Source organism: Aspergillus tubingensis (genome assembly GCF_013340325.1).
Source record: "Aspergillus tubingensis WU-2223L DNA, scaffold_5, whole genome shotgun sequence".
In the NCBI taxonomy this organism is placed as follows: domain Eukaryota; kingdom Fungi; phylum Ascomycota; class Eurotiomycetes; order Eurotiales; family Aspergillaceae; genus Aspergillus; species Aspergillus tubingensis.
Window position 1 is genome coordinate 662,692 of NW_023336279.1, and position 23,496 is coordinate 686,187.

At 46.6% G+C, this 23,496-nt stretch overlaps 10 protein-coding genes across 10 annotated transcripts; 2 read left to right on the top strand and 8 right to left on the bottom strand.

The window, feature by feature from the left end:
• Positions 1–533: 533 nt before the first annotated feature.
• Positions 534–2,535, bottom strand: AtWU_03546 (AMP-binding enzyme; the record flags this gene model as incomplete). The annotated part of the gene is made up of 6 exons (XM_035498658.1): positions 534–644; positions 697–856; positions 919–1,022; positions 1,089–1,371; positions 1,444–1,866; positions 1,925–2,535. The coding sequence occupies 6 exons, from the start codon at positions 2,533–2,535 to the stop codon at positions 534–536; spliced, it is 1,692 nt and encodes a 563-aa protein (XP_035354551.1).
• A 694-nt stretch (positions 2,536–3,229) lies between these two features.
• AtWU_03547 (aromatic alcohol reductase) lies at positions 3,230–4,369 on the bottom strand (the record flags this gene model as incomplete). The annotated part of the gene is made up of 4 exons (XM_035498659.1): positions 3,230–3,493; positions 3,546–3,872; positions 3,927–4,208; positions 4,280–4,369. The coding sequence occupies 4 exons, from the start codon at positions 4,367–4,369 to the stop codon at positions 3,230–3,232; spliced, it is 963 nt and encodes a 320-aa protein (XP_035354552.1).
• Positions 4,370–5,548: 1,179 nt separating this feature from the next.
• On the bottom strand, positions 5,549–6,402 carry AtWU_03548 (glycoside hydrolase family 3 protein; the record flags this gene model as incomplete). The annotated part of the gene is made up of 2 exons (XM_035498660.1): positions 5,549–5,889; positions 5,949–6,402. 2 exons carry the CDS (start codon positions 6,400–6,402, stop codon positions 5,549–5,551), a joined length of 795 nt encoding a protein of 264 aa, XP_035354553.1.
• Positions 6,403–8,157: 1,755 nt separating this feature from the next.
• On the bottom strand, positions 8,158–8,990 carry AtWU_03549 (germin family protein; the record flags this gene model as incomplete). Its single annotated transcript, XM_035498661.1, has 3 exons — positions 8,158–8,579; positions 8,641–8,786; positions 8,851–8,990. The coding sequence occupies 3 exons, from the start codon at positions 8,988–8,990 to the stop codon at positions 8,158–8,160; spliced, it is 708 nt and encodes a 235-aa protein (XP_035354554.1).
• A 741-nt stretch (positions 8,991–9,731) lies between these two features.
• Positions 9,732–11,491, top strand: AtWU_03550 (Zn(II)2Cys6 transcription factor; the record flags this gene model as incomplete). The annotated part of the gene is made up of 2 exons (XM_035498662.1): positions 9,732–9,842; positions 9,914–11,491. The coding sequence occupies 2 exons, from the start codon at positions 9,732–9,734 to the stop codon at positions 11,489–11,491; spliced, it is 1,689 nt and encodes a 562-aa protein (XP_035354555.1).
• Positions 11,492–11,859: 368 nt separating this feature from the next.
• AtWU_03551 (uncharacterized protein) lies at positions 11,860–13,477 on the bottom strand (the record flags this gene model as incomplete). The annotated part of the gene is made up of 2 exons (XM_035498663.1): positions 11,860–13,357; positions 13,419–13,477. 2 exons carry the CDS (start codon positions 13,475–13,477, stop codon positions 11,860–11,862), a joined length of 1,557 nt encoding a protein of 518 aa, XP_035354556.1.
• A 930-nt stretch (positions 13,478–14,407) lies between these two features.
• AtWU_03552 (PHD finger protein) lies at positions 14,408–15,594 on the top strand (the record flags this gene model as incomplete). The annotated part of the gene is made up of 2 exons (XM_035498664.1): positions 14,408–14,660; positions 14,726–15,594. The coding sequence occupies 2 exons, from the start codon at positions 14,408–14,410 to the stop codon at positions 15,592–15,594; spliced, it is 1,122 nt and encodes a 373-aa protein (XP_035354557.1).
• A 279-nt stretch (positions 15,595–15,873) lies between these two features.
• On the bottom strand, positions 15,874–17,154 carry AtWU_03553 (monocarboxylate permease; the record flags this gene model as incomplete). The annotated part of the gene is made up of 1 exon (XM_035498665.1): positions 15,874–17,154. One exon carries the CDS (start codon positions 17,152–17,154, stop codon positions 15,874–15,876), a length of 1,281 nt encoding a protein of 426 aa, XP_035354558.1.
• Positions 17,155–18,490: 1,336 nt separating this feature from the next.
• On the bottom strand, positions 18,491–20,018 carry AtWU_03554 (M20 family metallopeptidase; the record flags this gene model as incomplete). Its single annotated transcript, XM_035498666.1, has 5 exons — positions 18,491–18,740; positions 18,796–18,939; positions 19,019–19,595; positions 19,675–19,852; positions 19,911–20,018. The coding sequence occupies 5 exons, from the start codon at positions 20,016–20,018 to the stop codon at positions 18,491–18,493; spliced, it is 1,257 nt and encodes a 418-aa protein (XP_035354559.1).
• Positions 20,019–20,423: 405 nt separating this feature from the next.
• Positions 20,424–22,147, bottom strand: AtWU_03555 (Zn(II)2Cys6 transcription factor; the record flags this gene model as incomplete). Its single annotated transcript, XM_035498667.1, has 3 exons — positions 20,424–21,897; positions 21,955–21,990; positions 22,041–22,147. 3 exons carry the CDS (start codon positions 22,145–22,147, stop codon positions 20,424–20,426), a joined length of 1,617 nt encoding a protein of 538 aa, XP_035354560.1.
• Positions 22,148–23,496: the final 1,349 nt, after the last annotated feature.

Below are 23,496 nucleotides of genomic sequence, written 5' to 3' on the forward strand. Positions count from 1 at the left end.
CGTCATGTTGTGATAGATGGGGAACGCCTATACGAGATGGCATGTTGAAGATATGCCAATATGCCACATTTCATGATTTGGGTTGAGCAGCGATGCATAGATGTATATATCAATCTAATAATTAGCCGGTCATTACCCGTGGAGGAGTTTAAGACACTTCCATATTGGTCATAATCATTCTGATACTGCTGTATATGAAGCTGATGTGATCAAACTGGATCAGAGATAGCAATGACTTTCAATACATTATTCGAGGTCTGCCATTCATCTAGATGCGGCCTTTAACATTGAGACTAATTTTGTTCAGACTAATGTTAGACACCATTATGAGGAGGGTCTCATCAATGAACATTAAATGCATGGTTAAGTCTCCCATGCTGCCGCCCGCTTCTAAATAAGATCTGTGCCGTGTCCCTTGCAGATCATCCAATGTAACCACACGGCCACAGCCTTCATCGATTCCAGAAACGTAAAGCTCTTGCACATCCGGAATCTGACGAGCAACGATCAATGGAAATTGGACAGACAGACATTTAAGCACCCTGGTTTGGCTTGTCCGCCTCCTGCTCTGCATGGCTTAGTGCCTGCATCTCTCTCTCGGCAAACTCACTCAGTTTCCGACGGTCGACTTTGCTATTTCCAACCTGAAGATTAAGTGTGAGCAATTGGTTGAGTCTCAAGACACGGCCCACCTACATTCGAGATTGGAATTTCGTCGATGAAGGTTGCACCACCAAGAAGTTGCATGCGTGGAGTGAGTTCTGTCTGCATCCAGTGCATCAATTCGTCGATGGTTAAGGGTGAGTCTTTCGACTTGACAATATAGCCACGAGGAATGGGTTCTTCGTCTCCATCCCTATACGAGAGGAGCAATATCAGCACGACAAGTAGCAGGTAAGGGAGACATTCAATCCTTACGTCGTGACTGGAATAACAGCGACATCGGTAATATCCGGATGTTGTGAGATAACCATCTCGATCTCAGCTCCAGAAACATTGTAGCCATTGGTTTTGAATAGGTCCTGAGTATATGTAGCAGAACATTTAGAACCTGCGCATATATTTGGATGTAACTGAGAAGGACATACCTTTTGGCGACCAACAATATAAAATTGATCGCGCTCACCAACCCAGCCAATGTCGCCAGTCTTAATCCATCCATCGTCTGTTATGGTCTGAGCAGTTTCTTCGGGATTATTGAAGTAGCCCTTCATGGCAAATGGGGTCCGAATGTAAACATGTCCTTTCTGGCCTCTGCTTAGCAATTCGCCCTGATCTCCAACTATCTTCGCCTCCAGATTTGGAAGCAGAATTCCTGTTGTGGCATCCTCTACCACCTGGGTTGGATCTGGGAATGTATAGAAACCTGCCCTGCATTGGTGCAGTGAACGGAGTGAGTCCTGCTCTGCGTAAAGTAAGGACGATAGCATAAGGTCTACCTACTCGGTCATTCCATATGTATGCAGCACTTGAGATCCATGTAGTCGCTGCCACTTGTCGATCATCTCATAGGGGATGATCGCAGCGCCGGTCAGGACATGTTGTACGCTGGGGAAGCTGGGTTTGTCGAATTTTTCCAGGAGCTCGCGTACCAGATGCTTAGGGAGTATCAACAAAGTAGGTTTGAATCGTTCAATCGTCTGCATGAACATTTCTGGCTCGTACTTCGTAGGAAATATAATCTTATATCGAGCTTTCAGAGGGAGCATGAATCCTAAAATCTGGAAACCCAAACCGCAAAACTTAAAATTGCAGAATACGGTTTCTCTGTTTCTCTCCCGAAGGTTGTAGTGCTGTAAGGTATGCTCAATATTGCCAATAAGTCCATAATGAGTGCGTTCAGCAAGCTTTGAAGATCCTGTTGTCCTATAAGAGGATTAACTCTTTACATCCGTGCCCCATAGAATATAGCAAGCCAACCTACCCGGAAGTGTTGAGCAGAATAGCTGTCGTTGTCCTTGCCTCCGCAGGCGAAAGTCTAGGCCACTCATAATGGTCACCGCCAGGCGTATTTAAGAGATGGCTCCAGTGTCTGAAAGCACCGTCATCCGAACCGTCCGTATTCACTCCACCGAAAGACTCGTCGACCATAAAAAGACGCTCGCGAGGAAGATCCAACCTTGCTGCTGCAACGCAGACAAGCTTCCGATCCTGGGGTGCGAAAAGGACAATGTCACAGTCCAGTTGCCGTAGCCGGGAAATCAATTCTTCTACAGGACCGGGAGCGAGAGCATTGCATGCTGCTCCAGCAGCGATAACACCAAGAACAGCCAGGAGGAAGTTATGGTTCGCTTCACCGTAGACCATGACTCGCTTTCCTTGCGCTCCCAACTGATGAAGGCCGCAGCCGACTCGCTTCACGATATTCTTGATTTGGTCGATTGTATATCCTGGAAAATCGCATTTTGCTGCTGTTTCCAGAAGAGGCTCTGAGGATGGCCAGGCTCCTTCATTCTTATAAGGCGAGCCAAACAAGTAAGACAGAAGGTCTGTTTGGGGCGCATTTACACTGTACCGGGATTGGACTAAAGACATTCTGGATAGGTAGAACGATAATTCTCAATTACCGGTGATACATGGGAAGGTAATACGTATTTAAACTGGGAGAAAGAAAGAAGCAGGTTAGGTTGAATTTAGAAGATGCAGATTTGCCCTGCATTCTTGATACATTCTCTCGCTCCTCGTTCCCTTGATTAGTTCAAGTCGAAGCCAATAGGCGTGGGGGAAAGAGAGTAGTAGGTGATATTTCACCGTGCTTGTGTATTTGGAATGTTTACTGCTGACTGCTCGTTAATACCTCTGATATTGGCCTCCGATACGTGGTCATGACCCCAGTCAGTCGCTCGAGTTCAGATGAAAAGGAACAGGGCGCGGTTTTGCCTTTTGGTTAAGTACTAGTGAGACCGGTCGGCCCGGCTTGACAGGTGCTTTGCACTACCACTGGCTTCTTTCGGATCCACTAGATTCAATTGGTTTGTCTAATTTGGTAGTCCGCAGTTCGCGCGCTCGTTCCTGGACTTGATCTAGCTCGTCACACCACAGCAGACTGTTAATACAGGGCGACATGGAACTAGGATCTTCTCTAGTAGTCTTTGGTTGATTCATGAGATGATATAACAATTGGAATGATATATGTCCATTCCGAACCACATTCAAAGTAGCTGATTGTCACCCCGGGCAACGGATCCGTTGTGAATATTTCAGACCAAATCCCATTCTATGTGTATATCTATGAATACACTTTCCTGCCCTTTCCAGCTAGCACCTCCGCAAAGAAATCACGAAAGGATGTTGGCTGGAAGTCTGGATAGAGCTGTCTAGCATTGAGATAACCCAGATACGCGGCATAACGAGGACTGTTATCGACCCGCACGTATTTGCTATGCTCATACTGGGCCACAAAAACGCCGATGCGTTTCATGTTATCGTGAGGACTCTCAGCGAGAGCGGCTTTAGCTTGGTCCACACTGGCTTCGATATCTTCATTTGATACCTATACACTCGCTCTTAGTAAAAGCAAGACGGTAGAGATAAACTTGACTTACGCGAGACGGCTCCAGCTTCTCTCCAGAGACCTCTTCGGCGATACGGTAAATTTCGTTCTCTGAAAGCACATCCCCCGACGTGTAGACATATCTGTTGATAGTTCGGTCATCCATTATAATTCGTGCGACAAACCGACCGATATCACGTAGGTCGGTAAGGATGTTAGGGGCTGTTCCATCCCCATGAATAGTCTTCACTGGAACCATCTGGGCGTAATCCACTTTTCCAGACGGGAGAGTCGGAAACGAGATCTGATACCAATACCCAACATCAATCACGGTATAGGGAATACCTAAAAACTTGATGGCATTGTAGACTTCTTCTTTCTACTTGCCTGTTAGTCAACTTGGATTTCCTCTCATGAATCACGGAACTCATACCTCATCACGAAGAAGCATAGCGCCCGTTGGAGCTGCTACCGTGGTGAAAGCGCAGGGAATGACTCTTTTGACACCTGTAAGCTTCGCGGCTTGAAGCAGCTTCTTCTGCTGGAGCAAGTCATTGGGCCCAATAGCACTGATGAGAATATCGGTACCGGTCATGGCAGACACAAGCCCCTTAAAGTCATCAAGATCTACGGGCCAAATCGTAAGGCCTTGCTCTCGGAGCTTTTGGACCGACGGTTTAACTGCAGAAGCCGGCCGCACTAAGACCTCCACATCCTACCCAAAATGAGAAAATAACACTTATCAGCCAACGAGAAAAAATCTGCTGTATAGTCCATTCAACATACAAAATTTCCAGATTCTTGCAGCCCATTCAGGATAGAGGCCCCAGTCTCTCCAGTCGCTCCAAGGAGGAGTACTTTCGGCTTGACAGCCATTGCGCGTATTTGATGGGAAACAAGATATCTTGGTCCTCCTAAAGGGAAACAATTCTTGAACACCGAGACAGACGTAATTCTTTTATAGAACCCAGGTGGGTTGCTGATGAAGGATTTGGGGGTTTTTCCGGACCGTGGGGATTATAAGAAACTTGGCATTTGATGCCATGCTGCGGTCCGTCCAGCTTCCGGCCATTTCACGGAACTTGTGCAGCCGATACATTACTAGTGACGTAACTTGGTACAATGCGGAGCCGTCAGGCAGTCTGTTACCCCATTGAAATCCTCCGAAATGCATCTGATAACTGTATAGTACAATGAATCAGTGCTCGCAATAATTGCTTAACTCCCCGAGGAGGCATTCCACTGTGATTCCGACTATTTTGGGTCCCTGTAATCTGATCTGTGACATTACCAAAAAAAAAAAAAAAAAAAAAAAAAAAAAAAAACTGTATTTCGGATTATATTTAGAACTATTTGATACATTTTTGTTACGTTCTTCTACATTATTTAAACTACTATTATGTGAAAGGTTGAACTGTTTGGTACTTTCAATGAGGTCATTGTTGAGATACAATATCACCAAAAGGTATTCCTCATACCGCATTACTGAATAGACTGCGGGATTGTAAAGGACAGGTGATTATAAATATTTCGTCTGTGCTTATTAAAGCGAATTTCTAGATTAGTAACACAGTTCACGGTTAACGGAAGTTTAGTATGGCATTTTGGGCTCTCGGGAAACGGCTCGGGAGGTAGACGGACCGCAGTATATCCCGAGATGGGATTCTGCCAGTCGAACGTTTTGGAAACATACTATTCATAGAGCTTTCTTTCTACCTTCGCGTCTTTCGTCTGGTTGTCTACGATCTCCAGTCACATGTAGACAGTTTATGCCGATTCAAAGATGTATAAAGTAGATATATATTCCCACTCAGTGGTAAATCACCATTCACCTGACATCTAAATGTTTGAATACACTGCGTTTCTATCAGAGAAGTATTTATCACCCGCACAACAGCAAGGACCAGATGTCACTTTGTTCGAATAGTGACCGTCCTTGATAACTTCTGATCCCTCGAACTTGCCCCAGCACTGAACGTATATTCTCCCCCTTAACAGCCCATTCTTGCGCCTCCACATCCCAAAACGACACATCCCGTCTACGGATCGGGAACGTCACCGTCGACCTCTCCCTGCGAGCCAGCTCCACCCGCTCAAAGCCGCGAGCTGGCGCACAGGCTGCTTCGCAGTCTCGGGATACGATAGGTACAATTGCGGAGTCTCAGCTCCAGCCCTGCCACCAGTATTCGTGACGCTGACGGTGACGTTCGCGATAACGTCCCATAAGTCCACTGGTCCACCGACAGATTTCTTTCCTGAAGGGTAGACGGAAAGGGCTTCGATAGATGGGACATTCAGGTCGGTGTAGGTGAAGCTAGTGTATGATAGACCACACCCAAATTCGTACCGGGGAGTGATGTTGTAGGCATCGAAGTAGCGGTAGTCGATATACACGCCTGCGACAAATAGGATCCAGCTAGAAATTAGAATGGAGGAAATGAAAGCGGAAACTAACCTTCTGTGAAGTCGCACTCCTTGGTATCATAAACCCTAACGTTATAATCCCACTCGTTCTTGGCAATCGTATAAGTCAATCTCGCGCTCGGATTCACCTCACCATACAACACATCCAAGGTGGATTTCCCCGAATTCTGGCCTAGAAGAGGCGAATACAGCACGGCAGTGACGTTCTCATGTTCAATCCATTGATCGACCAGCCGCGGACCCATGGTATTTATCACCACGATTGTGTTGTTGCAATTATCTGCCACCGTCTTGACCATCGTATCCTGGTCCGCATTGTACAGTTCTGTGCGATCGGCGCCTTCGCCCGCTAGGGCATTGACGAACACCAGGCACGCGTCGGAGTCCTGAGCGTAGTTGACATAACCGGGGACGACTCCTGTCCTGGCACCCAGAGCGGAGGTCTCACTAGACGTGTACGTGTCATTGAGAATCCAGCGTAGCATTGTTCCGTCCCGTAGAGCCCGGAAGGTCAATGCAGTCAGTGGCGTTACTAACAACGGAAACGACGCCTGTCCTTTCAACAAAATAGAAGGCCGGCAAATTCTGGGGGTCGTCAGGTCCCCAGGTCGCCAGGTCGTACGTATTTTTGATTCTTACCAGTATGGGACCTGGTTATTACTAATACTGACTATCGGAAAAATTAAGCTGTAAAAATACACTGTCTTACCAGGTGGTAAACCTAGCGAGGTCTTGTATTTACAGTATTTTTACTAATTTTTATTAGAAATTCTAATTAGAATTAGAAAATTAATTGAAATTATGACCTGGGGAGTTTTGGTTATAAATTACTGTATAAGTATCAGAATATATTAATTCCATAAAAATATCAATTATATCTAATTATTTCTAGTAAATACTAATTTGAATAATATTGATAAAATATAAATTTACTAATATTTATCAGAAATAATTAGATCTAATTAGAAATTTATATTATAATTTAATATATTTAAAATAAAGTTAATAAATTCATATATATTATATTAATAAAATATAAATTTACTAATATTTACCAGAAATAATTAGATCTAATTAGAAATTTAAATTTTAAATCTAATATATTTAAAATAAAGTTAATATATATATATAATATTAATAAAATATAAATTTACTAGTTATAAATATCTACTAGAAATGATTAGATGTAATCAGGAATTTTATATTATAATTTAATATATTTAGAATAAAGTTAATTAAATTATATATATATATTCATTTATTTAAATTATATTAATAATATATAGATCTACTAATATTTACTAGAAACAATTAGATATAATTAGAAATTTTATATTATAATCTAATATATTCAAAATAAAGTTAGTAAATTTATAGAGATATATTTAATTAAATTATATTGATAATATATAGATTTACTAATATTTACTAGAAATAATTAGATATAATTAATATATTTATAGAATTAATATATTCCGATACTTATACAGTAATTTATAACCAAAACTCCCCAGGTTAGGTTCTTTTAATTTTAATTAGATTTTAATTAGAAATTACTAGATCTTCTAATAAGAATTAATTAAAATTACTAAAAATACAAGATCTTGCCAGATTTACTACCTGGTGAGACAGTGTATTTTTATAACTTAATTTTTCTGATAGTCAGTATTAGTAATAACCAGGTCCCATACTGGTAAGAACCAAAAATACGTACGACCTGGCGACCTGGGGACCCATACACCCAAATTCTGGTTCTGTGCAGACTGTAGATGGGACAGACGAGGTTCGAAACAAGAATTGTATCGGTTTCTTCTCGGTACGAACAGTCACAACGTAGATAAGACGGAACGCAATAAAGGTACAACAAAGGTAACATACTGATATGGTAATGTCACTCGGACCTCATGCCTCTACTAGAATCGATCTGCTGTGGTTCAGTACTATATGTAATTTTAATTATTGTTGAGAATGGCAGACGAAATTGATAATGTCTCCTACACTTTTTCTAAAACAAGGGCTGATATACTCAAAAAAAGACATTTATCACACAGAAAGTGCACTTTTATCCCATTGTTCTGAACAAACATATGCAGCTTACCAATCACAGAGATCAGATCAAATCGGACTGTCATTGCATTCTATAAAGTACCAAAATCAACACCTACTCTGTCTAAACCCGCACCGGACATTCTTATCCTCCTTATTCCTCTTTTCCTTGCATTCACATTCTCACCCCACAATTACCGCTTCTCCATCCCACACTTCGCCAAACACTCCTCCACCTTGATCGCCATATCTGATGGGATGGCGTCCCGAATTTTCTTGATATCATCCCCGGTAATACTCTGCCCAAAGGTCCGTGCAATGACCCCATCACTGAATGAGAACAGTTGCTCCGCCACCAAGCTCACAGCGAATTCATCAGATGTAAACGCAGCGGTGAAGTTCGCTGGCTCGCAGTCCGGGTTCACTTGTGTGTGGAATGAACCTGCCGGGTAGATGGTCACTTGACCGGGGCGCAGGTCCGTCCGGATAACCCGCTGGCTGTTGTTGCTATCAAGGACTCCAGCTTGAGGGACCATTTCGGAGAGAATATGGCCGGAATTCAGAGCAAATAGTTCAGTGGCGCGGGGGTGGAGGTGGAGGAAGCTCATGCTGCATGCTATTTGAAAATTAGTTTTGGACTGTTTGTTTGATTGCATTCAAATGTACTGATGTCTTACCCGGAAGTTGCGACATGCTAATAGCGGCGCCGACATCGACGAGTGCTGGCCAGTTCTGGCTTGTGGCTACTGGGATCTGTTCTGTGCCGGTGAAGTTGAAGACAAAGTCGGAGTCATTAGGGAGCAGTTTGTAGCGCTCGATAGCCCTTGTATGATCATTAAAGTCAGATGATTGAGAGTTCGGAATTTGGATTAGGGCAGCGGTCTTACGTATCGGCAAGGCGAAGTTGAGCCGTCAAGCTGAGGTCGGAATTTGAGCGCTTAGCTACCGGGTGCGGCACTGCTCTCGCCTGGAGGACCAGAGCAAGTATGATCGTAAGATCGAAGTATAGAGAGAAAGAGAAAATCATTATGATGTCGTGTTTGTTTTGAGCTTCGTGTTCAATGTCTTGGGAAAAGAGTAGTAGAGTTGATAGATGGTGAAAATGTTGGATGGGGAAGTAGGAAACTCGTACAATCAAGCAGGCTGTCGCCGAGCTTTATATATTCATGGAAGGCCTGGAGCCTTTCTCTACGTTTTGTCATATTCTGCTACCACATAGAGAGTCTAGTCCTAACATTACACCTTTTGATTCCACAGAGTATCGATTCCCAATCTACACATCACAGCCACTTGTCTCCGAACCATACAAAGTTGTCGCCAAGCTCTCTGTTGGCTGGGCACGGCCACCCCGGCGTATTAGTAATACGCCGCATATTTCATCCATCGATATAACCCTCACCTCGTGTTCATGCAGGGTCTTATGCGGGGAGGCGTAGTTCCCGCTGGAGGCCATGCACCTCGTACTCTCACTGCCCAACCTTCTTGGCGAAGTCATTCCAGGGCCCGACTCATTGTCTTCACGGCTGCTCGACTACTGAATAACTCTAATTTCACGGTTAATTACATCGAGCAGAGCCTCACGCTAGACTACCCGCCATGACAAATACTACTAGACTGATGTTCTGCACGGGCAACTTCTCCATTTATGAGGCTGAGTAAACTCAATTTTGCTTAGAGGACTCTTTACTAATACGCCCCAACCGCCCTTCTGCGAAGAACCCCAACTTCTACGGTCCAACATTGTGTAGCTTAGCGTGCCGTCGGCAATATGGCCATTAATAAAACGCTCTCAGATCTCCAAGCGACCGGATATAGGTTGCGTAAGTCACATGAAAAGTCCCGCAACGGCTGTCTCAGATGCAAGCAGTTACGCAAGAAGGTATTACACGATGCATATGTTGTGATTCCATCCTACATAATTCAGGCCATTGGTTCTGATCGTATCACCAGTGCGACGAAGCCAGACCGAAATGCTCGCGATGCACCAGACTGTCGTATACATGTCAATATCAACACCATCCGAGTGCCAGCGGATCGGACACAGAGTCGGGCGGTTTCCTGAACTCGGAAATTGAATTCGCAGGATCCGAGTTGGTAACAAGGCGTCCTCCGGGCCCCATAACTTCAACAACTGGCCAACTTCCTCTTTCACCACAGTCGACTAACGATGAGGACATACTCAACTTGGACTTGCCCTCCCCGGATCCTCTCAACGCGACCGAGCTCAGTCTCTTAGCCCACTATCTCTCGCACACCAGCCAAACCATCCCATTCGACTCTCTCGATCTCCACGCTCTATCGGTCGGGGTACCTAATCTCGCCTTCAAATGCAAGGCAGTTATGTCATCACTGCTAAGCCTGGCGGCAGCATGCAAATGCCACGACATGGCACATGAACACTCTCAAAAGCCCCTAGATAACCAAACCCTAACAGAGATGCAAGACCTCCTTGCGTTAGCCGAGCGCCATCATGCGGCATCCCTCCGCCACATCCAAGCTACTATGCAAAAAGCCCGGGGTTACGATAACGTCCTCGCCAATGCAGCGTTGATGGTCTTGTACGCCTCGGCTAGTCACTCCATTCGCGTTCATTTAGCAGCCACGGCCAAACTGCGTGGGCAACGGCTCCCAACCGAGTTATTACCGCAACATTCGCAATGGATTACGTTCACACGCGCAGCACATACCGCATCTAGCGCTATACTCAATGATATTGTCAACGCGACTGCTGCTGGCAGTACGGTGGATTCGGGACCAGAGTCCCATCCGACAATGTCAAGCCCTTTATCACCGCAAGACGGCCCGTCCCCGACAACGAAACGCTTATTTCTCCCACTCGTGGCATCCACCTGTGATCGTGCTCTCAGAAGCCTTCGTAGACGAGCAGAACGCACAACTGCTGTGCTACTGCAAGCTCCTGCATCATGTAGCGCGATCGACCAACGACGAGTCCATGCATTACTCGAAACCATAACCATCCTGGAGAGCTGCGCATTGGCGGCGCTATCGCCACGGGCAAGTGACAAGGGGAAGATGATGTCTGCGACGTCTCCGAATACTCAGCACACAGTGGATTTTGAGGGTTCCTGTGCTGTCTCACCATGGGTAGCTCGGTACATGATTAGTGTTACGTCTATGGAGGCGCCGCAGATTCTCAGGAGAATTATCATGTCTTTCCTGAATAAAGCTCCGACCGAATTTCTCAACATCGTGCAATCGGTATTGGATTCTCCTTCTGCAAAGGCTAGAAAAGAGAATACAACACTGCCAATGTCATCTGGGACCAAAGCGCTATTGACGCTCACTTCGATACATGCCCTAACTATGGATATATTTGCACATTGGCTGGTTCTGGTAATGTTACTAGATGGGGTGTGGTGGATCAGGGATATTGGACAGTGGGAGCTCAGCCGGGTCATTTCTATGATGAAGACACATAATGTCATTTCCCAGTTGGCTGACACCAACGAAAGGTGGTGGCCGGAAAGTATGTACTTAGTCAAGCGAGAGCTTACGCCAGATTCCTAGTAGTGATAGGTGTTGGATTCCAGGGAATGTGTGAAAATGGTATCAAGTAAGTAGAGCTATTATATATTATCTGCACCACTACTGCGAACTAAATACAAAGTGTTAACCCACATACATGGTAAATAATGAAAGTTGGGTTGTCGTCATGCCCGATGGAGGCGTGCGTCTGGCCTATATGCATATCAGATGCGACAAGGCACAACATTTATCTTCCATAAGTGAACGTTTTATAGACATGGTAAGATACATTTGATATTAAGATCAATTGAAGGTATGATAAGAAGGTGTATCTTATCTGGAAATGGTACACTGCAAACAATCGTTATATCGTCGTCGCTGAACGGTCAGGTCAAGACAAATCCCAATGACTAGGACCACTCCACAAATCGGACCCTAGTCAGCCATGCACCATCTGGTCCATTAGGCTTCGAGAGCAGAACAACTTGGCGAGTACTTCGAAGATCCTCTGGATGCGTACACGAAGGAACTGCTTCATAGATACGATCCCTATCCTCCGGGATCCTTTCTTGTACGTCCAGCGATGACAGATTCGCTTCTTCCAGATCGATCACCAGTTGGGCAATTTTCACTATGATACGTTGATCCCATAGGCCCTCTTGTTTGGTACACCGACTCATCTGTCGGATAGCCTCGCGACGGATAATCGGGTCACGGCACCTAACTGCTGTGTAGTACAGTCCGGTGACGATACGTATTTCGAATGTGAAAATATCCGGTGCGCAAATCGTGGACTTGCGCTCAGTGACATCGTCAATATCAATAAGTTGGCCGGCACAGTGAACAAGCTCCGCGAAGGCAGAATTATAGTTATCGAAGACGGTTTCCTGTCTGGCCAGACATGTTTCCGTCCATATCCATGAGACGAGGTATAATGTACGCAAGAGCAACAGTTCGCGCCGATTGCCCTTTCGGGGGTTTTCTGCATCCTTTGTATAGCTTTCCAAGGCCCTTTCCCATGTTTTGTAGTCCTTCCTGAGCTCTTCCTGTTGGGGGTTTAAGTGTGTGCGATCTGTGCGTTCAAATCCTGCAGAACGGACCAACATGAGTGTCTTGTTCATGAGCTTATAGAGTGCGTGTTGAGCCCAGTAAGGGTCCGACCAAATTGGCCTTCCATCTGAGCATTTCAATTGGGGATAAGTTGGCTTGATATCCAAGGCAACCATTGGCCGTCCGTTCATTGCAAGCTGGATATTCAGTCGAAGACTTAGTTTCCACAATTCCAGATATGTCCCGCCTAGTTTACTGCCCAATGGCTGCAGTTTCCCTATGACGCTCTGAACTATCTTCAAACCAGCCTCGAGGTGGTCTAGGGCTTGCTTGTGATTACCATTCAACATCTCCAAGCATACAAAAAGGAAGCATGTGATGACCAAGAGATCGATTCTAGGGTTTTGCGAAACAAGATACGTCCTCAAATGTCGAATGGCCTCATTATAATGAAATATAATGAAGCGGTCATTAGCGGCTCGACGCTCCGGAGTGGATGATGGATTCCGCTGTAGCACAAGCGCCCGCTCATGGACCGCGCTTACTGCCGCCGTGGCATGCCTGACGACCGGCTCGCATTCGCTCAGTTGGGGAAGATGGCGCATCCAGAGATCGGATTCAAAAACCCCGGAAAGTGCCCGGGCCGTCTGCGAGCAGAAGAAGTACAAATAATGCCGCTCCTTTTGCGTTCCTGGTCGAAGGACCATACGATGGTCGACGGTCATCATTGGCTTACTGGAGACGACAGGCTGGGGTTTGTTCCCCGGGCGTGATTCACTATATCCATCACACTTTCTTCCTGTACGCTTGCACTGGTAGCATTCTGGCTTTTGTTCATCGCATTTGACATGTCGAATTCTGGATGATGAGCTGGTTAGTCGGCCGATCTTCTTTAGGCGCCCAAGGCTCCGGCTTGTACCTGCAAGTGAGACACCCTGTCCTTGATCTTGGTCCGGATGCTCTTCTTCGCTTGGCCATCATGGAAGACGAGGTTTCCACAGGAGTATCTTTTGCCAAGCCAGAGGTATATTGGAGGACAATGAAAGCTTATCAGGTAGCAGGGATCCAAGCAACCCATGGCTCACAGCCTCGCCAGTCGTTTATCAGCCTGGTCATCGTCATCACCCCGCCTGCCATTCTGGGCTAAGCTGATTACTGCTAGCAGAATCACACACCGCCTATCCCCACAGGTCTGCCTGAGGCCGTTATCATGTCTCGCGAAGCTAGATGAAATAGCAGTACAACAGGAGGTAGTAAATTTGACCACGGTTTAAAATTGATTAATAAATAGCGTTCAATATTGTGGTTAAGCTAGCCAATACATTTGGAAGACCCGCAACAACAGCTTCTTCCGCCAAGGAAGTTCAAAGGTTCTCGAATGGAGACCGAGATATATGCGTCTGGCTGACAGGAGCCTGAGTCGCTTGGAAATGGAAGGTGTAATTTCGTATCCTATGTGTAACTTGCACAATATTAGATTACTGATCGACTATAGTACTTATGGTCACTTGGGCAATTGTCTAGCAAGGTTTGAGAGATGAAACAACAGCCATGCCGGATTCTGGATTACGTTATTTTACGTAATCACTGACGAGGAAGACTGCACCTGTGGAAGAGACACACCAACACATTCTAATATCTAGTTGTACACTTAGTATAATTTTAGGTGTATGTGAGCTTTTGTAAGGCACTCATCAACTCACAGGGCACCATGGTCTCATTGTTGTTTCGCGATAGACCTGTCTAAGCATATCTTGAAAAAACGACGGCGGCCGACCTGGAGTTAGATTTGTCATCCACTCAGTCTACCTGACTCAGCAAGCCATTGGACGATCCCAACCGGCCATTTATCAAGACAACCCAACAGGATATATCCAAGGACAGGTATCACATCGCTCATCTAACGTCATGGCCGTGAGAAAAACGCGTACGGGACGTCTTGCACGTGCTGCAGAAGATGAAAGACCTTCCGTTCGCTCATCTCTAGTGAAGTCTTCAAGGACCAATCTGACAAGGACTGGCCGTCAGGGGGTGACACAGCAAAGTCTCAACCAGCCTGACGAACCGCTCTTGCCAAGATTGATGTCATGGTCCGACACCCTTGCAGCGGTTGAAGAGCAATCCCTTGAAACCCAGGTACAAAAATACAAAGAATGGAAACGTGAGTGCATTCCTTTTCGTCTATTGTCTCCTGGTGACCCCCTTGTGCTCACTTATATCCTACAGGAAATGGATCGGCGCACGAAGATTACTGCCGCGTTTGTCAAGCGCACGGGGGAAGACTTGAGCCTTGTTCAACCTGCCGGCTCGCGTTCCATGCCGATTGTATTCCAGCAGGTTGGCTGCGTGAATCCCAAGATTCACTTGTTTGTCCAATCTGCGTCCGTCGCGGTTGGCATACCACTCCTCCTACATTGTCACCACCGGCTTCACCACCGCCGGAAGAACGGAATGATCCAACATCTGCTGCAGCTCCGACTACGTCAGCTCCTCACCCCGACACGAATTCCTCATCCAATACACATCCTCATAGTAGCGCCTCAGACGGGCTCTTGGGCGTCTGTTCAATACAACAAGCTCCAACGGGTGATAGACATGATGTACCAGCGAGTGGCCCTACTGCTCCCAAACGACTGTATGAGCTCCTTGGCAATGATGATGAAGCTACGGAAGATAATGTGACATCTCAACGACCGCGACGTCAGCGCAAGTCTCGTTATACGAACCTGCCAACGGAAGTAGATACAGCCCTGTCAGTTCTATACCGAGAGCTCGAGTCGAACGAATCCCTTAGGAGGGAAGTAGAGGAACTCCGAAGCGAGAATACCAAAAGTAATCAAACTATCAGAATCCGCGATCTTAGTATCATCGCCTTACGCAGAGAACTGGACTATCGGCGATCTTCAGATCAGGAGATAGAAACACTGCGAGCAACGGCGACTCAACTCGAGAATGCAAAGAAGGAAATTCAGGAGCTACGGGCAAGAAACGAAGCCCTGAGTGCGGAATTACAAATTTCGAGAAATGACACAGCAGAAGCTCAGGCTCTCGTGCGAGATTGGAAGGCTAAGCTTTCACAACTCATTGGAAATTGAACTTTCTTTTCTTGCATCAAGGTACTAGTGCTCTAATCCATGATACCAGATCCAATAGTGTTTTTTCCATTTCTTGTTTCACTCCTTATCTACTTCCATGTATAGCCGCATTCATATTGCCACTCTTTCAGATATTGTCGAGATCTGCAGATCGACTTGCATCGTTGATGCGACATGACGAAAGAAAGAATCCCACATTCTCAACTAACCCCCAACCAGAGCCAAGAATGCATCGCATTTACTTCCGACACTCACCCAACTGCCCACCCACATAAATCTTCACGCCTTCAAATCCAATCCCCACCCAACCTTAGCCACCCGCGCCGCCGCAACCGCACACGCACCCAGCAGAATGCTGACACCCGCGAAAATCTGAGCCGCCATATACCTACCTCCATCAGTAGCGATCAACGCCCCTTGAATAGCTGGCCCAGTCAGCGTTGCAAATCCCACAATACTCATGATCATTCCCAGCCTTGTACCAGTGCGATTGAGATCCGGTGTCATGGTCGTTGCCGTGGCGGGAATGAGTGATTGCGCGGCCCCGCCCACAATTCCATACACAACAGCAAATGCATACAGCCCTGCCACAGTACTAACAGCTATCCAGGAGAATATCAACACTGCACATGAAATACTGATGGGGATCAAGAGGTTCAATCGCCCTGTCCATCGATCACCAATAATACCCGGCGCGATACGTCCAACGATACCAACGCCATTCAACACGAGGATCAGGTTCTGTGTATCCGCGACACCAAGACGGTCTCGCGCAAAGGTGCCGAGGTAGAACCAGGCGAAATACAAGCCCCAGAAGTTGAAAAAGTAGGCTAGCGTGAAGAAGATGAAAGGTGGTTCAGCGAATGCGCCGAACTCGATGAGGGGGCCAGTTGTCCGAGGGGGAAGACGGGGTTTGAAGAAAACAAGGCCGAAGATCTGGGTAATCAGCATGAGAAGGCCCGCTGCACGGATTGTCCATCCAAATCCTATCTGGTGGTTATATAGCAATTGGTTGATGAGGACAGGGTATATCAGACCCCCTGTTGCAGCGCCAGAAGCTGCCAAGCCCACTGCGAAGGCTCGATTCTTCATGAAGTAGGCGGACATGACCGAAAGTCCGGGGTTGAATGTAAGTCCATTGCCGAGACCCATGCAGACCCCCTGAGCGAGAAATATCTGCCAGTAGGTTTTGCATACAGAGAGCGTGAAGAGCCCCACGAGCTGAAGGAGGACCCCGAGTGGGTACATGATTCTGAAGTAGCCGGCATCTGTTGCGCGTCCGGTAAGGGCGCTCATGAAGAAGAGGAGAGATACCTGGACGCTGCCGATCCAGGCGATGGTGGATGCTGACTGTGGTAAGGTTTGGGTATATAATTGTTCGAAAACGGAGAAGCTGGTGGTGATTCCCCAGGAGTTAAAGAATACGAAGTGCATGCACACGACTTGGGTCCAGGCTTGGAGTCCTCCATCTGGTGGTGGTGGAGGTACGTGTTCTGAGCCATTGCTGGGTTTTCGACAAGATAGGAAGCTGTGTAGCTTCTCTGTCGTAGTTGTATGCATCGTGGACTTGGGAAAGCAGTTTGATGGGCGGAGATGTGTAAGCAGAAGGTTAGAGGGTCTCAGAACAGGAGGGCTCAGGTAGGGGTTATTGGAAGTGGAGAGGCTTTTTCTTCAGTCCAAATGTTTAGCCCAGGGCCAGGGCCATGGCTGTAGGGTGATGTGGGACGATTACCAATCACCCACCTCGGTTTCCTACATGGGTACTACTACTATGTATAATTTGTCACGTATGATTGCCGATACACTTGCCGTTGGCGTTACGGGGGCCGATTAAAAGCTTCAATTTCAGTGCCGATCAGACTGGAATGTGAGAGCCTACGCACTTTATCTGTGTTCTTAATGGACCCCTTGGTTGAAACAATTTCATGATTATAATCTACTTAGACACGTAAAGTGGTCTGTGACAAGGCGCTGCTGACCATTTCCTTTCCGAAGACAGGCTGTCCCGAATTATCTTAAACAGGCCACTAGTATATGTGTACTGTTGAGGCAATACTACAGCTCAAATGCAAGTCATGGTATAAGACCTGTTTGTACATAGGATATAGCAGCTCTACCCAAAGCCAATAATTACGAAAGGCCAATTTTCAACACCTGTGCGACTACTGGAACGATTCCGACTTCGATACTCTCAGTGACAGCCGACAGCTAGTGTGTAATACAACAGCGGCTTCGGCGCGCCGTTCTATAGAGATAGTCCAATACAAAAGGCTATGCATTTCCCTCATCGGGTCCATCCAATCATGCATTGTATTAGAGCTGCTCTCCTCACCACTCGGAAAAGCAGGCTGCAGCATGTACTCCCGAGAATCTAGAAGAAGTACAGTACTATGTAATATCGAACCTAATGGATAAACATCCTGCGTGGTGGAAGTCATGTGACCAACACAGCTCCTGCTGACAAATTTAAGGTGCGCTCGGCAATCCCTTCCAGCCCAGTCAGCACATTCTTTCCAGCTTTAAAAAGAGTGACTCATACAACACGTGTTCGTAATTATTCTTGCAGAATATAATATTCAATCAAAACGAAAGCCAATTTCTTGATCAAGTACATATAGGCAGTCGTTTTGTAGAAAGCGCCTGAAGTCTACGAGTTAGTCTCCCCAGTCGACACCTAATTGCTTACCAATCACCCGCAAAGCAAGGGGATGTAACGATGAACAAACATTACACATATCAACCGCGGTTGCAATCAAGCCGATACAATACGTCGAATTGTAAAATGTTCGCACTATTCTGCACTCCAAATCTTTTGGTAAGAGCTCAACATGGTATGTGACGCGCAACGGTATTCTAGTTATCTTTCAAGAACCCGTTCCCTCCAGCCAGAGCCTAATTACTCAGACAACCGCCCAGCTTCCTTCATTGCCGCCCTAAATTCATCTTTCATTTTCTGAGCAAAATCATCATTCGTCAAAACATCCAGAGTAATGAGCGCGTTGGCCTTTCCAGCCCGAAGCGCCTCTGTATGCGCAATATCACCTTTCGCAGACTCGAGGAAACCAGTGGAGTGTGGAAGATCGGGTGCTTTAATGTCGAAGAAAGCCTGGATACCGGGGCAGATGTACGAGCAGCTTCCGAAGTCGCTGTGTTGTAGTTAGCTTCCGCCGAACTTGTCAAAGGAAGAAAAGGGAAACTCACGAGCTTCCTGCCGAGTCATGCACTGTTCTGGCTTCTTTCAAAGGCACCATCTGCTCTGGTTGTAAGCCCAGATGCTGTAGCATATATTGTCTGTATTGCTCCGCGAGAGTATCGTTTGTCACCACGTCCTCGTAGAGTGCAAACCTGCCACAGTCAGCACCGCGATCACTGATAGCACACCAAAGTAAATAGAACAACGAATGTGAAAGGAAAGAACACTCACCACTCCATGTCAACCCTACATCCCGTCGCCCCAGCAGCACCATGAAACACCCCCTCGACTCTCTTCCTCAACGCCTCGACCTCTTTAACCGTCTTAGCCCGAACACTAAACACTCCCTCCGCATAATCCGGAATCAAATTCGCCACCTTTCCCGCCTCCAGGATACACCCCTGAATACTCTCACTTTTCTGAATATGCTGTCTCAACAATGCAATCCCATTATACGCCTGCACAATCGCATCGCACGCATTTATTCCTGTCCATGGGCCCCCCGCCGCATGCGCAGTCTTGCCATAGAACTTGGCGCGCAGTTTCCATGACGCCTTAGTACAGCATACCGGGGTGCTGAAATCTGCCATACCGTGCGTCATCACGCAGGAGTCGAAGCCCTTCCACGCGCCGTTTTGTGCCATCAGCCATTTCCCGCCTTGGGATTCTTCCGCCGGGGTACCCATTACGACGACGGTGCCGGGGAGATTGTGCGTTTTGATCATGTGTTCGATGGCGACGGCGGAGGCAACGGCCGAGGTTGCGATTAGGTTGTGGCCGCAGGCGTGGCCGATGTTGGGGAGGGCGTCTATTGGGGTGGGGTAGGTGATTAGTCTGCGTTGTAGTTGAGGTACAGCATAATGAAGAGTAATAAACTGAGAGCGTACCATATTCTGCATTAAAGCAGACGGTTCGACCGCCCTCTTTGACGGAGAATCGTGCTTCGAAGGCGGTTTCGATCCCGTAGACACCGCGCTGAACGGTCCAGCCGCGGTTTTCGAGCCAGTCAGAGAGTAACTTGCTTGCTTTGACTTCTTGAAAAGCAATCTCGGGGTTATTGAATATCTAGTCGTTTTGAAACCGTCAACATTGTTCGGAGTGAGTCGTAAAGTGGAGTAGTGACCTCGAGATTCAGCTTGCGTAGCTCCTCGCTGGCATCGTCGATGACCTTGCCTATTTCGTTGATCGCCGCAGTTGATTGGAGAGGGTAGTTGGGTGTCTGTTGAGTCATTGTTGCTAAGATCTGCACGTATTTCTCGTCCCAATTGATTGCAGTAAAATAGGTCGTTTAAAGGCTGTTGGTTGACTTTTATACCTGCATCATCGCGAGCGGGGAATTGCGGGGAAGCCAGCGGAAAGCCAAGGCGATAAGACCGATAAAGTCTGATAACCGCGTGGCTTATCTGACGGATTGCCAGATAACAAAGGCTTGCGCGGGCCGAATGCCGATAGTTCCGCTATCATCAGCAGATAATTATCAACATGACAGCTGGCCACATTAGTTGATTATTCGAATATTTCTGATATCAGTAGACGCTTGTCCGAAAACAGTCATACATCATGGCTAATCTTTAACATCCTTTTGTTTAGAAGCTGCCGTTATCTATAGAGTAAATGATGGGAAAGCATGACGCAGCTACCATGTCTTATGGAACGTGAACCATTTTCCTTCTGAACCCCATCTCTGCTCTCCAGCTGTTCTCAACAGTATAGCAACTTTCCGATCAGAGACATCCTTGCATTGTATCTTTGTCACCCGATGATCAGCACACACCCATGGTCCCTCACTGCACGACCCCGGTGGGGAAGTCTGACATGCTGTCCTTTCGAGTCCAGTAAGCGTCTCCCCGAGTTTCAGAGCTAACATGGTACCGCACATGCCTTCGCGACGTGGGTAGAGTCTCATGAGTTCCAGCGCCCGTTCTCGTATTGTCGGTTCACGGCATCGAACCCCAATCAGGAACAGGGTCTCTGTCACTGTACTCTCTACACTGAAGTGCCGTTCTGCTGGTGTCGAACCTGTATCGAACTTTTCTGCCGAGGAGTTGTTGAAGCCTTCGAGAATTCTGCTTGCTAGATCAAGCATTTGCGCGTAATCCTCGACAAACTCGTCGTGGGCGAGCTCGCCCTTCGTTGGGTCTAATGACAGCATCACTTTGGCGTAAGAACGGCGTAAGTAGAGAACGTTCGCGGCTGTGGTGCCCCTTTCATGGGGTGAACCGGCAAGATATGTTTCTAATTTAGAATTCCACTGATGAAACTCACGAAGACAATCTTCCTTCTTGGCAAGCGCTTCAGGTGCAGGTATCTCAATGCCGCTTGTTAAAAGCTTCAATGCATTGTTGTTGACCTTGACCTCCAGGAAGACGTGTGCTTCATCGAGGGACGTAAAACACCCTTCAAAGGCAGGTAATTTGAATTGGGTTGTCCAAGGGACTGGTAATCCTTGAACTAGAAAGATCTGGCGGACCTGACTGTCGAGTTGGGCTAGAAGAAGTATCACAGAGGCTATAGCCTCAGATGCATGGGAATGGGTCTGGAAGTCTCCATTCCACTGCTGACATAGAACCATAGCACTGGAAACATGTGCCATAGCCTGTGAATGAAACCCCTGCAAGCTTAGTAGGCAGATAAATATCACACACGTTGCTAAAATGACCATCTTATCGTGAATTGTCAAACGCGGCTTCGACATCAACTCCCGTAAGGCCTGTATGGATTTGGTATGTTGCTGTAAGCCAAATCGCACCCTGGCCGTACTACAAGCCCTTGTAATTGCAAGTGGCGCCACATCCTCCAGGAAGTCTCTATGCAAGGAAGCCAGCGCGGTGATAGCATGCCATAGAGCCGGATAGGAGTAAGAAACCTGCAGCAAGGTGTATGACCAAAATCCTGAGTTGAAAAAACCTGTCAAGGTGGGAGCAGTAACTACTTGAAAGTAGTGGAAATGTTCATGGTCTATTGGCTTGTCGCCAATAAAACTCCACGCCGATGGTACCTGCAGCATGCCATGTGGCTGGGGTGACTCGGCCTTGCGGCGGATGATCTGCTTGGCGCGCGGGTCTTGGTATCCATCGCATTTCCTATCAGTAGATGTGCATCTCTGACAACTATATTACGGGCCTGTCAATGGATACGGTTCAGGGAATTGAGTCGATCTTACGCACCTCGGCTTGGTTTCGTCGCATTTTACATGCCGGATTCTATCAAGTCAGTAATTTCACCCACCCGTAAATAACAGAAGCCGTTATACCTGCAGGTTATGCACCCTGTTTTAGTCCTTGTGACCCATCGCTTCTTTCGTTGTTTACCAGATTGGTTGAGCCGTGAAGCGAGCTCCTGAGGAGATGCTGATGACATTGGGGGCGACGAGAAGAATTTGGGGAGTGGAATTGAGCACAGATTATACGCGTTTAGACGAGGCAGCCTGTGGGATGAGGATTCAAAACGTCAACGGCACAACTCTAGTATTAGCTGACGTGCAGCTGTTTGCCGAAAGGATGCAGGCGCCGTGGGGGCTAAACCGTCGCATCACGTGGGCGCTATCTTCGTTTATCAGCTTACGCTTCACTAATCAAGTACTTCTTAACCAACTTTGCTGGTTAATATTCAGAGTAGTGCATATAATATCTGGCTTGTCTCTATTTAGTCAAGTAGACTGATAACGAACTTTCATCCATCTTATTACATGATTCACTATTTTCAAGGTCCCCACATCGTCCTAAAATGGAAGGAATTCTTTAGAGGACATTGTGTAACACAGGGTCTCTACCGCAACGTATTCCGCACAGATCCTATGATCACATAATAGTTTAATTCTGAGTTGAGATTGTTAATTGGGCCACCCGCGAGGAGGTAGGAACAGCCCTGTAGCTCTATTGAGTCATGTCCGAGCCATGCCGCGCGGCAAGTGGAATCAGCATCCGCGGTGGGATCTTCATTCCGAACCGAAACTGTGCCGCCAACCTCGCAGTCCCACCCGAGCTGCTCGGCGTTAAGATGGCTACGAGAACCCTGGTAGAATCCGCCCCATAGAAAGTGGGCCGATTGTCAATGGAAGGCGCTGCCGCCACACCAGCCAGGCTTCCTCCACGCCGGCGTTCGCTTATGCTATATTCTCTGTCTACTTAAGAAGATAAGATTATATTTACACAAGATGAGACTTGATTTATAGAAGAGGCAGGATCTTGTTATTTATGCTTTAAAGCTTTTATTTTTAAGATACTAAATTATAAGTGAAGACTAGTATAAAGAAAGCCTGGCTAGTATAGCAGTAGTATCTGTTTTTTTAATATGTTCTTGAAGGATGAAGTGTACATAGAAGCTTTGGTAGAAAGCTTCATAGACGCGGCTTACAGTGGGGTACGGCAAAAAAAAAAAAAAAAAAAAAAAAAAAAAAAAAGAAAGAAAGATAAAATAAAATAGAATAAAAGGATACATTTTGCGTTACTTGGAGGTGGCAGGGAAACCACTATGTTGTTGGGGGATGTCTACTATAACGGACTTGATTCGAGTGGGCTACAATCTGGCTTAAGAAGAATTTCGATCGGAAAGGAGGCACCCGTGCATTTCATAGTAGCATCGATGGCATTCATCTCCAAATGATTACAAAGATTGGTTCAACTGACAGGATAAGCGATCGACAAGAAAGATATATAAATACAGGAGACAAAGAAATGGATACAAGAAATGATTCAAGGTGACATGTT